Source organism: Tympanuchus pallidicinctus, unplaced genomic scaffold (assembly GCF_026119805.1).
Source record: "Tympanuchus pallidicinctus isolate F22 unplaced genomic scaffold, pur_lepc_1.0 scaffold5, whole genome shotgun sequence".
Classification (NCBI taxonomy): domain Eukaryota; kingdom Metazoa; phylum Chordata; class Aves; order Galliformes; family Phasianidae; genus Tympanuchus; species Tympanuchus pallidicinctus.
The window spans coordinates 45,052,624-45,067,905 of NW_026294769.1; the positions used below are offsets into that span (position 1 = coordinate 45,052,624).

The 15,282-nt window shown below is 36.4% G+C and overlaps 1 protein-coding gene across 2 annotated transcripts in view; it reads right to left on the reverse strand.

The window, feature by feature from the left end:
• Positions 1 to 4,349: 4,349 nt before the first annotated feature.
• Positions 4,350 to 15,282, reverse strand: part of TRPA1 (transient receptor potential cation channel subfamily A member 1) — a 33,889-nt gene continuing 22,956 nt past the window's right edge. The window contains exons 17-27 of one of the 2 annotated variants that reach the window (XM_052704893.1): positions 14,760 to 14,858; positions 13,808 to 13,878; positions 13,211 to 13,358; positions 11,726 to 11,815; positions 11,335 to 11,504; positions 9,960 to 10,089; positions 9,648 to 9,830; positions 8,909 to 8,977; positions 7,687 to 7,797; positions 7,105 to 7,202; positions 4,350 to 5,418 (exon numbers count right to left, since the gene is read on the reverse strand). In XM_052704893.1, coding sequence (XP_052560853.1) covers positions 5,187 to 5,418; positions 7,105 to 7,202; positions 7,687 to 7,797; positions 8,909 to 8,977; positions 9,648 to 9,830; positions 9,960 to 10,089; positions 11,335 to 11,504; positions 11,726 to 11,815; positions 13,211 to 13,358; positions 13,808 to 13,878; positions 14,760 to 14,858 — 1,401 coding nt within the window. In that variant the 3' untranslated portion in view covers positions 4,350 to 5,186. Of the gene's footprint in view, positions 5,419 to 7,104; positions 7,203 to 7,453; positions 7,798 to 8,908; positions 8,978 to 9,647; positions 9,831 to 9,959; positions 10,090 to 11,334; positions 11,505 to 11,725; positions 11,816 to 13,210; positions 13,359 to 13,807; positions 13,879 to 14,759; positions 14,859 to 15,282 lie in introns of those variants that run through there. The other variant, XR_008211475.1, reaches the window with a different exon arrangement.

Consider the following 15,282-nt stretch of genomic DNA (forward strand, 5'->3'; position numbering starts at 1 on the left):
AGCTGCTTCTCATCCATTCCTGTTACTGCAGTGGAGTCATCATACTAAAGAGCTGAAATACTGTGTTTCTGTCATCACCAAGGCACATGAGAGCAAGATCCTATTGGAGTAAACTGAGGTTCTGGACGGTAAGATCTCTCGGCTTCCCAACTTTTACCCAAAATATAATACATATTAAACTGTTGCCTGCAGATACCTTGCTTTCAGGGTAAGGCTAGCAGTACCTTCACTGAGAACTCTATCCAACATGAAAACATTAATCTAGCTCTGCCTATTTTTTCTGATTTTGGAATTTGATTGTTTTGATGACTTCTTGGAATCTTGGGGATGCTTAAAAGCCCTACCCAATCTTGTTTACCACCTTTGCTCTCACAGCTTAGCACTGAGATGGGCACTGAGGATGGTTGGAGGCAGCATTCCGGCCATGAGTGCAGTGGGGAAAGAGGCTCAATATATGGCACTGGGCTCAGAGCAAGGAATGTTTCTGAGGGAGCACTGCCCTAGTGTCAGAAACTAGGCTGATCAGTGCTAATGGAAATTAATTTCTTTGTGTTCTTAAATGCCCAATACCTTTTTTTCACAAACTGTTTCAGTCTAGGAGAGAGCAGCTACCCTTTGCACTGAGAATCCCTTCACCACATTGAGGTGAATCCACCAGTTCTTCACGCACATGCATGGATGCTGCCTTCTGTCTGAAAAGAGCTGGATCAAACACTTCATAATACAGGCTCTTTTCTCCGTGACACAGCAACAGCTACAGTGGTAATTTTTACCGTGATTACTTACAGCCATTTAATACAACTGTAATTATCATGGGTATGGGGATAACATGCCAAGAAACATTAAAATCTGAATTGGAAGGAAATAAGTTGGCTCAAGCAAGAAGAAATCACCCCACAGTCCATGATGCCCATTTATCACATCATTGCTTCCTTGCTTCCTTTCTATATCACACCAGCAGGCAGTGCCAGCTCTTGGCATTGTCATTAAGACTGAACTGAGAAGCGTGCTTCATGGTTTAAAACTTTAAGTGATCTTAACTCTACCTGTCCTCGATGTCACACGGTGAAGTGCAGCTGATTTTGATGTTCCTTGAGCACTGCTATTGTGCTCAGTCTGGGCACGCAGCCTCTTGGAGCACTCAGTTCTTAGATTACCAAGGTCCATGCTGCTCCCACTTTCTCTCCTTTATTTCTTGCCCTCTTGTCAGTTCCCCAGTTTCCTTTTCATACTGCAGTCACCTTTACGGGTAAATAAATATTAACAATATTATTATTAATTTCTGAAATGAATGGCTTTAAGTTTTGTTCTGCTTTCTAAAGCAGAATACTCAGTTTTCATACAAAATGCATTATTTCTCATTCACTTCTATTGTTTCCCTCTTTCATCTTGATTATTAAACCAAGCATTACCATTACAATATAACTCCCCTTCTGAGCTACTTGTTTAAGTGTCCACAGCATTTTCTCTCTTGATTATCATGGCTTTGCCTTGGCTGCATTTCCAAGCTCTTTCCTTTCTAAACCAGAAAGATGTCAGCATCTTTATGGCCCTGCACAGACTAACCCCAAATGATGGTGGTCTGTCTTTGTCCCATTAGCAGTAGATCACACGAAGGACATGAGTATGCTCTCTGAACAGTTTGAAGGAGGTTGTTTTCTACCTTCTGGGTTTTCCTGTCCTAAAACAGTCTCTCTCTAATCCATTTTAAATCCTCTTGTCAGAGAATTCTCAGGTTCCCTTGTAAGGAAGGATTTCATTGCTCCAACAGATTTTATTCACATATGGTGTCGGGTGGGCCTGATGCTTTCATTATAAAACCAGGGCCCTGGACTTCTGGTTTCTGCCACTGATATTGCATGGGACTGCCGATTTGTTTCAGACTGCAAAATCATACATTAATGGCAAGGATTTCTTGTCCCAGTTGGTGACCTTTGGCACAAACCTATCCTCCCAGGAAGAACTCCTTAAAATATGCCCCAGACTGGTTTTGGTGGAAGCAGATGGTGCCATTGTCTGACCCGTGTTGTCATTCTCTTTGAGGAGAATACACTGCCAGTGCTGCTGAGCAGTGGGAAATGAACTGCACTATTTACCCTCACTATCAGAAACACTTGATATACAGCTATGAGAGAGAGAAATGGTACCTACTTATGCCTCCAGAGCCCTCTGTAATGGGCATGAACAGCAGGCAGCTTTTCTGTGTGGATTAACAATTCCAACACTGATTGCACATTGCCTGGTTTAACTTCCTCTTCAATTTGCCACAGTGCAATCATGGAAACCCTTCTGGTGTTTGGATATTTTAAGAAAGACTGCTAGGATTCTGAAGTGGTGAAAATGAAAAATAATTTGAAAGAAATCAGTGAAGTAAAAGATGAGTTACATACGTTCAAGTACATGCCGCAGATCTGTTAGCATCAAGCATTATTAATATTCATTAAATGGAAGCGGGTGATAAAGATCAGAGACACATCAACACCAGTCACAGTCTTCAGACACATTCACTTCTGCATATAAAATCTACTGGCCAAAATTGTTGTATGTTTACACATCTGTTAACGTACTGGTGATTAAACTGTTTTCTATCCTCTGTTGTATCTGCTGTGAACTGCTCCTTCATGAAACCTAAAGGCCAGGCCATAAATCTGCATCTGTAGCAAATACCTTTTTTAAATTCTGATGCTAATTTTGAGCTAATTTTGTTTCTCTGCAGGACAAAGAGAGCCCTGCTCTCCAGGAACCCAAGGATGGCTGAATTAGCAGGTGCTGTATGGATCCCAACCACTGTGAGATTTTGTACCGCCCTGGGTTTGCTTAGTCCTCTATCACCACAATGGAAAAGATTATTCCTCTGCCACACTATTCTGATGGCCATGTCAGTCTGAGAGTGCATACTAAAACCAAGAGAAACACCTAAAATAATACATCAATAGATCCCAATACCTATTCAAAAGGAGGCAAGCCTGCTATGGCTAAGTCACAGTAAATGAACTAAAATCACTCAGAGATGCATAGAACCTTAACTTCCAACATCAAATCGTCCTCTATGCAGACAAACTATGCAGTATTTTCAGGGTCAGCTTTGGACATGCACATGGGAAAGATGGATACGGTTATCCATATTTTCCACTGTAAGAGCTGCTAAATGAATGAAAGTAGCAAAGCCTGTTAAATTAAAAACAAAACCATTTCTCGAATTGTAAGCTGAAAGATAGAACAGATTAAAACCCTGCCCTGAGAGTCTGCTGAGTATAAACACATCAGAGTTCTGCTTAGAGGCTTGAAAGGCTCAAACCTCAAAACTATGAATGATGACTATTTTGCTTCTTTTGTAACCACACTGTTGACTCTTTTAACTTAAAACTAAGTACTTAGGCTCAATTTACTTATTCAAAAATCTTATCACTTACTGCCATCTAGTGTTAGCTTAATATTTTCCTAGTTGAGCTTTATCCTGAGGACCTGGACATTTCATACAATCTTATAACAGCCTGGATTGAAGAGGACCACAATGATCATCGAGTTTCAACCCCCTGCTATGTGCAGGGTCGCCAACCACCAGCCCAGGCTGCCCAGAGCCACATCCAGCCTGGCCTTGAATGCCTCCAGGGATGGGGCATCACAACTTCCTTGGGCAACCTGCTCCAGTGTGTCACCACCCTGTGCGAAAAACTTCATCCTAATATCTAAACCTCCCCTGTCTCAGTTTAAAGCCATTCCCCCTTCACCTGTCACTATCCACCCTTTTAAACAGCCATTCCCCCTCCTGTTTCCATGCTTCCTTCAAGTATTGGAAGGTCACAGTGAGGTCTCCCCGGAGCCTTCTTTTCTCCAAGCTAAACAAGCCCAGTTCCCTTAACCTTTCTTCATTGGAGAGGTGCTCTCCAGCTCTCCGGTTATCTTTTTGGCCCTCCTCTAGATTTGTTCCAGCAGCTCTGCAACTGTCAGAAAAAGCTGCAGATGCGCTATAGCTCACCTTAGTAACAGCAGAATAACAGGCAAAAACAGTCATAATCTCTCTCTATCACTGTTTTACCATGTAAGAATACAAAGTCTTAAAGATGGCATAAGGCAGTTGGATGAGAAATAATTTTTCCTTCTGAAAAGACTATCATCCATAGAAATTTGAAGGCTCAAGTTTTACTAATCAGCAGCACGTCTTCCCGGCGTTCTTAAGGAAGTTTTGTACGCTGTGAACCGATTTCTGGTAGCTGCCTTGCTTTAAAATAAACCAGAATCATAACTGTTCCTTAAATGGAGAATATATATTAAAACTGTTAAAGAAGTTGTCTGAATTCAAAAGCAAATCACAGAACACTGTTACCATATACAGACATAACCAGTTTATTACCACTGTTTTTGAAACAAATATATTCAGATACTTGAACAGAGTTTAATTCATGTTTATTTCCACATTTGGTCTGTTACTGTATATTACATAATGCACTGAACATCCAGCAAACAAACAACAAAACCAGAGTGCAGATTAAAGAAACAAAGTCAGTTCTTATGATATAAGGACAGTAAGTGGCAAATTACTAGTATACAGCATGTCATTCTACCACTGCTATATGCATGCAAGTTCAAATGATCCCTCTGAGAATTGCATGTAGGTATCCAGAAAACGAAATTATTCTTATCCTACACTGCATCTTCGTAATCTTATCTATTTTTTTTTATCTTTCAGGTCTGATCCTGCAGTTCTTACTCAGCAAAGTTTCCGAAGGATCAGTCAAGTTAGTCCTTTACCCCTGCTGTAGCCTACATAAAGCCCATTGGATCTCTTAAAACATCTGATGAATTGCAGTTTGAACTTGTGAAAGTTCTAAAAAATAATGGTAACAATTAAAAAAACCCACATTTTTAAGCAGATGACTAAGAGCATCAGGGCCAAATCCAGGAACTGACCTAGATAGAAGCCTCAAGAACTGCAAGGACAGCAAGGTTGGCATCTGGTGAGTTAGGCACTTTCCTGATTGGTCAGCCTCTTTTAGGATCACAGTTTTAGATGTAGGCATCTTAAATCTCCTTAAATACTGCTTTGAGCACCTACATTCTTTTTTGGATCTGGCCTTGTTTTCTTACTTGAATAAATACTGTATCACACTGATATTATGCACAGGCATAGAGAATTGACCCTAAAGAAAAACAAAATGTTAATATAACACGGTATCACAAGAAGTCTACAAGAAGGTGCTGTTCTTTTCTGCGCATGGGTTAGGCACATTTGATTTAACAGCTTTTAACACTGTATCCCATTTACTATTCCTATGTTCTAACTGCCTTTTCCTAAACTTGTGCTGAAATAAATCATTGCTGTCTTCATCCTCAGCCTCTGACACTATCTCCATTTTTTGTATAATCAGTTTAATGAGGTCGTGTTGCTTTTCCAACAGCGTCGATATATCTTTGAGCCTAAGAGGAAGAAAAAAGAAAAAGAAACAATTTGAAAATAGAATAAGCTTTGTCATTTGGTTTCAAAGGACAGATATTGACTGTGCTCAACTTCTCCTAACAAGGAATTTTGTTTGTAGTACATTTAATTTTTTCAACTGTGCTACTTCTCCAGGTTCTAAGAAATAAGATTAAAGAACAATTTCCTGGTTCTTGAGAAAAAAAACCTTATTACATATTTAACATAAGAGCAACCTACTCTCAAATAAGGTCAAGTTCTAAACATTTCCCTTCATAGTTTTGACTTAAGTTGTCTGGCAAGGAATAAGGACCAGATTTGCAACAACAATTTAGCATTCACAGTCATCTGGTGAACTTCACAACTACTTTAACAGCATACAGGACTAACTTACTGATTTCTTTAGAATCACAGAATGGCTTAGCTTGGAAGGGACTTAAAGACCATCGAGCTCCAACCCCCAGCTGTGAGCAGGGCTGCCACTCACTAGATCAGTCTGTCCAGGGCCCCATCCAACCTGGCCTTGAATTTCTCCAGTGCTACCCAAAGAACTGCTACCCAAAGTACAATTCATACAAAGAGCATCAGTTAGCAGGCATTTAAGAAAAAAAGGAAGAAATAGTAAATGTGTCCAGAAACCAGTCTTCATGAAATTACAAAGCAGGCTTTTTTGAAAATCTGCTCTTCAGAACGTCTAGACTTGCAAAACTGCAGCACAAAAACAGATACGCAGTGATTGAAAAGGGTCTCTATGAAAAGCAGTTTGGGACTTCCTTAAATACAGTTCTCTCTATGTGGTTATCAAGCAAGTATCATAAGCATTAAAACAGTGCAGCAATTAACTAGCATTAATTGAAACAAAACGAACAGAAGTACAAACTGAGTCAGTGCTGATTGTCTCTAGCTTCAGCATGAACTGAGTGCTGTTTTGAATGCTGACAATAAAAACATACTGGTAACACAGTAAAACAGTTTTCAGAGAAGAAAATTCAACTTTCTGTAATGAAATAGCCACAAGTTATTTCATTCAAAAATAATTTTAGAAAATGTTGGGGTTTTTTTCTGTGGAGGAGTGATAGAAAGGGGCAGGGCAGAGAATAGATTTTCCTAGCTGCATGTTCACAGAAGGCTTTTCTGAAAGTGCTCCTAGAGGTATATTGGCACATATACATTGGTATGTACACTACAGAGGATTTCTTCCTAGCCTCTAGAGAACAGATGATTTGTCTGGAGGAGAATCAGGACAGCAATCCATTTTTTGGGGAAACAATCTGAAGCAGATTTACCATCTGACCATTTCAGAGTCAGTTACTGATTGTGTGTATCTGCAAACCAATTGGAATTACAGTAATTGTGAGTTTAGAATAACTCTGGAAAACTTCCATACACAAACCTCTAATTTGGAAATGAGTGTGCTTTTTCATTATTAATATAGTTCACTCCAACGGGAAAACAAGCCCATCCTCTTTCTGCCATAGGAGAAGAATATTTCTTCAGCACTTTCTAAAGTAAATACATTACAGAATATAAATTAAGTTACCATACCGGTGAACTTTATTTAAGGACAACTGATACATTATGTTTTACTTTGCGGATTAAGCGTTGAGTTTTAGAATGCTATTTTAAAACGGCAATACCTTTGTGATACAGGGCTCTACTGACTGCTACAGTAATAAGACAACGTATACCTGTATTTTTGCTTCAGAACTTCCAATTCTAATGTTGTATCAGTGCTCTGTGCATCTGTGGTAGAGTCCTCACACCCAAAGCAATACTGGAATACACTCTAAATAAAACATGGTATCAAAATGAAATAAAGTACTGTAATCTGAAAACAGATATATAACCCTAAATGGGTAAACAGTACCAGCCCCAATACGTTCTTAAGGCTAAAAGTAGTTTCAGGTATAAAGTTAGTTTTAGAATACTAAACATTCCCATTGCCAAATATGCTTAATCAGAAAATTCAGTCTACCAACAACAGATGGAATTAAAAGTAGACAAATAGATATAAAGAAAACAGAAGCGAGTACTTACATTTTCAGTCTGAATAACTTCTGTACCTTCTCTTGACCAATAACATCACCTATCACTGAGAATTCAAAGCACTAATTATAGCTGAATAAATTAGGCTGCACTCAAACTGATCTGCCACTTTAACATCAGATAGTCATGCTATCATTGATATCAATTAACGATCCAATTAATGATCTAAGTTAATCATACCACATTTTAGTACAAAATCTAGAGTCAACTATTCACAACCTTACCATAAATCCACAGTATCGTGGTCTGTTAGGATAGACTGTGATTGATTCCTGGTCCACTCGACTTAGGAACCAAAATGGCAGCTTCTTCTCTAAGTTTGTGTGAAGATTAACCTAAACATTATTTTGCATTTAGAATAATATATATTCTTTTAAGATAGGGACACATTATAACATGAAAACGACCATTATGTTAGTATATTCAAATCACCAAGCATCACGTCTCAGAGGATATGTACACAGCACTCTATGGTATAATATTTGATCCACGTAGTCCAGACACTAGAATACCATGTAGTCAAAGCAGTATATAGTTTTTCGTAGAGTTGATTATTCCACACAGCTATGCACTCTTAAAACTGAAATAGTTTTAGATCTGAGTAAACTCTTGTGTAACTGAGTTTACTGTGACTGGAACATTTCATTACTCTGTGGCTTGCAGTATAGATTACGGAAAGGTTCAAAGCCTGAATACTTCATAGCCAAAGATTTTGAGACTAAACAATAATGAGGGTGATCTTTCCCTTTAACTGTCCTATTCCCTTTTCCTAGGTTATGACAGAGCAAGTCCAGATTAAGAAGGCAGAGGAATCATTGTAAGGAAAATACTCCTGCGAGCAGCGCAAGTGTGTTATATGAGTGTCTTCTCAGGAGATGCTAACTTTCCATTTATTCTCGCATTGCTACAGAAATACTAAGCATGTATGTCTATTAAAAATGCTACAGAAATACTGAACATAGACATTTATTAAAAAAAAAAAAAAAAAGGATATCCAGTATAAGCCTACTGCAGACTGTTACAGAAAAAAACACACAAAAGGTTACACGCTCAATAAAGATCTGAAGTTGCAAGATACCACTTTTCCCTCTTCTTCTCTCTTGGCAACAAAATACCTCAACAAGTGGAAAGCATTAATTGTCATAAGAACTGCCCTTATACTTCTACTTCACTTCTGTTAAGTCTTTAATATATATTAAGGTATCTAAATACATTTATAAATATTACTAAGTTCCTTAGTTATACCTGGCATTGCAAATTATCTTCTCAGTACACAAATGCAGACAACTGAAAATAAGGGTTAGGATAGAATGCCCGTATTCAACTTTGCTTTACAGAGATGCTAAATTGTTAGTTAATGATGAGGGTGATAAATTACTTAATTATTTGGATGGTTTTCTAGCAGCGATAATTCCTACAGTTGTGTTTCCATGTGTTTCTACTTACCTGCATTGCAATCCTTTTGAGGGCAGCATATTTTTGCACTTCAGCTATGTCCCCAACAGCCAAACCAATCTAAAAATACAGCACAGGATCAAAGATACAAGAAACATTTTTATTGTGGGTGTTTTTTTTTTTTTTCTTTTTTTTTTAAATAATCTGATCTGTGCTTTCAATTGTAATTGTTACATTTAAACACAATTTAAAGTTCAACTTGTTGCACTTGAATCTGGAAACATAACTCCTTTGTGCATACTATATCCCTAATCCCTAGCTCTTACGTTTCTTCCAGTGTCAGTGTAAAGTCAGAGTGTAGCAGAGACCAGAGGGACTATGCCTCAGCAAAGAAGAAAAACAGTTTCTTCTGATATTTATGCACTCTTCATATACGCAGAAGCTTTTTTGTTGTTTTTTTTGTTTGTTTGTTTGTTTTTTACTCCTTACAGAGAGAGAAGGCCATGCTCCTGCCTATTCTAGAGCCAAACACAAGAAATAGAGAAGACCTTCTTGCAGCTCAGCAAATTTCATCAGTTACTTAATCGTACATATCTGAAATTTTACAGGATAACCCTGCAACAATTAAGGGAAAGGCAACTTGATGTCACTAAAAATATTTATTTGTTACACCATGAATGAATGTTACACATGATTACTGAAGTAATTCTATATGTCAAAACTGTGTACAAGTGTGTATACACACACACACACTTAACCACTTCTGTATATCAAGAGGCAGTTTACTTACTAGCAAGTTCATAAGAAGGATTGGAATAAGCAAAGTAAATATAATCAGAACTGTGTAACTCAGGAACGGATATGGCAATTCATTGCTCAGTAATGGATCAAGGAATGCATCGTGATAATTTATGTCTCCCAGCATCATTGCAAATGTTTTCATTACAGAAAGCAGTGGCGTGCTGTATGTTTGCTGAAAAAGAAGAAATAGAGAAATTAATAAAAACCCACAAAACTATGAAATTTGTAAGTAATTTTGGAAATTCTTTATTCAAAGGCAACATCCAAAATGATAAAGAAATCATAATGGTACTCAACTAACCTGAGAACCCAAAAGGACAAAGAAACTCAGTCCAAAGGCCAATATCAGGAAAAAGAAAACGACCGCGATCCGAATCAAAGTCCTCAGAATTTCCCAGAACATCACAACGTAAATGCCATAATTTTCAAATCTAGGCAATAAGTGAACCAAAAATATAAGAAAAAATAAATACTGAAGTTAGAGCACTATTAAAAGTCATTGTGTTTTCAACAGCCTGTCCTCTGACAAGCTCACCCCATTCCAGGCCTACACAGCAACCAAATCTCAGAACACACGTTGTCACAAAGCAGACTAATCTAGTTTTTCCCCCAAACCTGAACTCAGGAATTTATGTTTTGTGCCAGACTCAGGGACCAGATGACTGTGTTACACTAAAACAGTAGCACAAGGTTTCCCCCCCCTAAAATATAAGCTGAAAGTAAAGTAAACCTAATCTTAATATAAATAAATTTGTTTTTATTTGCTACAGTTCTACTGAAACCAATAATCAATAGCCAACACTGCTTTGAGAACAGATGGCCTGACTCAGAAAAATTAAGCATACAGTAACTGTACAGTCTACAAACAAATGAATAATACACAGGGAAGGATAATATTTAATCTACCATAAGAAAAAAGGCTGAATACTCAAGGAATTTAATTTTTACTGCTTATGTTCAATATCATTTTGTGCATAGAACACAGCAAAGGACAGAGGACAAGCCCATTCGTTAGTTATCTAAGCTCAGACACGTGTACAACGTTTGTCAACAAATGCAATGTCATAGGGAGATAATATCTCTGACACTGCTTTTACTGACAAACCTTATCCTTAAAATGTTTCAGCTACAGTGAAATTCTATAGAAATTAATCAACAAATAGAGTCAATGTCAACTTACAACACGATTTCATCTGTTGTGATACTTTTATAGAGCATTATGATATAGACAACTGCTAAGAGAAATTATCTTCACTTAAGTTATGTAACTATAGTCTGTTCTCCTTCTGCCACCTGTGATTTACATCCTTTTGTAGCAGTATTTATTTGGGGAAGGGGAAGTCAATGACCTTTTGTTTGATTTTTTTTTTTTTCTTAAGTGAAATTCAAGACATTCTTTAAAAGAAATACACAATTACTTAACATCAAAATACTTCTTGTTATTTCTTTTCTATTCATCATAACACACTGTGATTCTTTACATATAAAACACCGAAAATTACAGTTTATCAGGTAAAAAGAAATACTCCTCATTAGATCCTAATCTAGACACTTGCATAGCTTAAATAAATATACAATAGGACTAACACAATCAATTATGTTCTCAGGTATGTAAACTACTAAACTATCTGGAAATATTGAAATTATTTATCACAAAGCAATTAAATAATTGTTACCGCTGAAGATAAAGCAAGAAGTTCATCCAAGACAAGTATACAGCAATTGCTCCACATTCCCACTGCAAATGAGCTGGTGTGTTAATAAATAAAGAAGACACGAAAATTATGCTTGTACTATAAATTGTCCAGTCCAATAGATTGGAGTAATCCAACAAATATTTCAATTTCTAGGATTTAAGAGAGACAGACACATATTTACAAGTCATTCATCATTAAGAGACTGAATTAAATAACATCTATTTAAGTATTCTTCTCATTTTTAATCTTATTTGCAGGAATAAATCATATTTCCCTTGTAATTAGAAAAAAGTCAGATGTATTTTAATATCATATAAAGTGCCATGCACACTGTAATTGATTTTATAAATTTATTTCTGTATATATTTACCTGCTGAATGAGCTGAAATATTTCTTTGCAAATTCCCAGTAAACTCATAATTAAAACTAAACACATACACACTCTTGTGAAGTATGAGTCCTGAAATGTAAAACAGAGCACAAGGAAAATCAGAAACTATTAAATGAACGATGTTTATTTTAGCTCTGCCTACCTTATATTACACATTATGCTAAGATAGCACTAAGTTTATTTGAAGCAAGCTAACAGACTAAAATTCTGTCTTACTAATGCTTTTGTTAAATTCGTGTCAATTACATTGTGGTTAAGTAATTCAAACCGAATACGAAAGTTTGAGTATTCTCATGCTAAACAGTTGCTGTTAACCAGTTAAACAGTTGTGAATGGAATTGCCGCATGCAGGCAACATTTTCAGTATGTTTTGCCTCTACATGAACATAAATTCTGCAGTCCATAACTTAACGATCACACTGCAGCATAAGGAATGACAACTGAAGTCTTTAGAATGTGCACAAATTGGTGACACCCTTGCGTGGCTGCTCCCTTTGACGTCTTTATTTACAATCAGCATAGGCAAAGAACTTTATAGCGAGATGCTTTATATTGGCACAGAAAACAACAGAGAATTTTGACTTTAATAAATAAATTGTAAAGCCAACTCCCTCACGAGAGTTTTCTGCAATATATACCTGGCACATTACGGCGTATATCTTTAACCTGAATTAAGAGCCATAGAATGGCCTAGGTTGAAAGGCACCTTAAAGATCATCTAGTTCCAACCTTCCCCGACTTGCTGTAGGCAGAGCTGCTACAAACTAGACCAGGCTGTCCAGAGCCCTATCCAACCTTGCCTTAAACACCTCCAAGGATGGGGCTTCCACAGCTTCTCTGGGCAGACTGTTCCAGTGCCTCATCGTCCTCTGAGTAAAGATTTCCTCCAAATTCCTAATCTAAATCTCCCCTTTTAACATTTATAACCATTTCCCCTTGTCCTATTGTTATTATTGTCTTGTAAAAAGTAGTTTCCCTCCTGTTTATAAGCTCCCTTTTAGTACTAGAAGGACATAAGGAGGCCTCCCCCAATGTAATACAAAATACTGGCAAATTAAGCTGTATTTGAATGGGCAAAAAGACTTAACAGTTGACAACTATTTCTATGCCAAAATTTTAAAAAAGCAACATCAGTTTATTTTGTCTGAAAAATAAAAATATATGAAAAGTTGATAAATTCACCGTTAGCTCTCTATTGTTAGACATACGTTATTCCTTTTTCTTCAGTGTTAAAGGAACACTCAATTCATGGAAGAAACTGAAATAGTCTTTTACCAGTTAAGTTTTTAGAAAATACACTGAAAACAAGAAATCATAATTAAAATTTATCATCAGACATCACTGCTGAATGTATAAAAATAAACACTTCAATTCTATTTAGAGTTGATAAATAATTAACAGTTCAAAATAATCGTAACTTCCTTCCACAACCACTCTATTGTGAAGAATAAGAAAACTCAGTACCTCATATTCTAATGGTCTAGCTTCATAGATTTCTGTCCCATTCAAAGATCTTCCTGGCTGTATGTGGGTGACCAGAAGAGTCAATGGTATCAAACCAAGAGAATAAATGCCTAAATTCATTAGATGCGCTCGAAAACCATAAGCCATCCTTGAAAGTAAAAAATACTCCATGTTACAACATTTGATAAATTTAGAAGAGCATGCATTTAAATTTAATAGGCAAAATGTTTTCATGGTAAGTATTATTCCAAACATTTTTTTGTGACCAGTGTTCACTAAGCTTTGTGTGAACTGTGGCAGACATTCTAAAGCATCATTTTTTTAGCTTTATACTATTAAATATTTTTTTAGAAAATATGTGGAAGGAAAGGCAGTGGCTGCTTCTTCCATACATACCAAAGAATCATTACTAAATTCTAAGTTACATTTTATATAAACATTAGCATATTCTGTGTACATTTATGAGTGTTGTATACAAAAGACATTGGTGTCATTAATGCCACAGTAATATGCATGTTCTACTAAACAACTCTAAGATACAATAATCTTCATCCTGATGTGTAATATTGCTTTTTGTATACATTAAAATACACGTACCACTTCATTAGCAAATATTCTTTGCACACGGGATGACTAAGTAGCTCCATGCGATTGTGCCGTACCATGGCCTACAAAACAAAAAAGTACCAAGGATCAAATCTGTCTCTTCTATCTTAGTAACATGCTTACTAAACAAGCTAACCTTCTTAACTTGATCACTAGTGTAATGGAAACTACAGTGTCTGTGTAAGATACTGCAAAGGTCTTTTGTACATTCAAAGCTATGATTCTGTCTTCTCCGCCTACTGAGTCCTCCACTTTCTCTTCTGCAGCTCTCATGCTAGAGAGGCAGACAAATCTGGAAGACTGATTAATTACCTAAGTTTTTAGGAGTAAACACTTTGCTAGCTACAGATGTGAAATGACCATGATTTTCTAGCTACATTTAACTAGAAAGTAATTTCTTTACTATTAAAAAGTACACCAAATCTAATTGCCAACAGTAAGCCCAAAAAACCAAACAAATCAGCAAGATCTCTCTGTAATGATGCTGGGAAGGAAAAAAAAAAGAAAAAAAAAAAAGAAAAAAGAAAAAAAGAGAAAAAAAAAGAAGTGAAAATAAACTAGCAATGTTTTAAAACAGCAAAGTTTGTTTTAGGAACAGAAATTTTTCCACAATCTATACATGGAAATAGTCAACTCTGTCAGCTTTTCCAATGCCTTTTCTTCCAGCTCATGGTCATTACAAGGACCGGAACATGGTTTTCTTTCACATACTACCTGCCTGCTTCAACACGTTGTCTTGAAACATTCATAGTTACTGAAATAAAGTAGTCCTGAAAGAACTGCTATGCATTACATAGGACCATAGGAACTTTAACCCATGCTTCATAAACGCACACAGGTAGAGTCTTTGGAGAAGAGATGTTATGATAAAATGTAACAAGCCCTTGATTTTATCACAAACAAGGCAGCATGGAATTACATCAGAGTAAAATAAAATACTTACATTTAAAATGGCAAGCGGTTCATAGAAAATATCTTCACCTTCCTTTAATTTCTTGTTAAGTGTCAGGGGACACTGAAGATATCTGAAGTTGTATTCAATCTGAACAATAAAAATTAGATAGTATGCTGAATTTTAAAAAGCTTATCCCGGGAGAAAAAAAGCAGTGTATCATATCATAGTGTTTGTAAAACTGATGTTTACTAACTGTTGGTCAGTCTGCCTGTGATCATGACATTGAAACAGAATGTGGTTGTAACGTAATTGTTTAAATATGTTATATTGCAATAGAAAAAAATACACCTATCTTCTTAAAATACTAAAAATATCATTAATGTAACTAGAATTTGCTTTAATGTTGACTTCAAAGAAAAGCTTGTACTCAGAAGTTATATGGCATTGATAATACAATATAAATAAAACGTGTAGTAACAGAAAATTTGCAAGTTTTCTGCTAATGATGTACACACAATCCAGTGTAGGAATTCATTAGGTGATTTCCGTTATGGCTTTAAAGATAATGCAA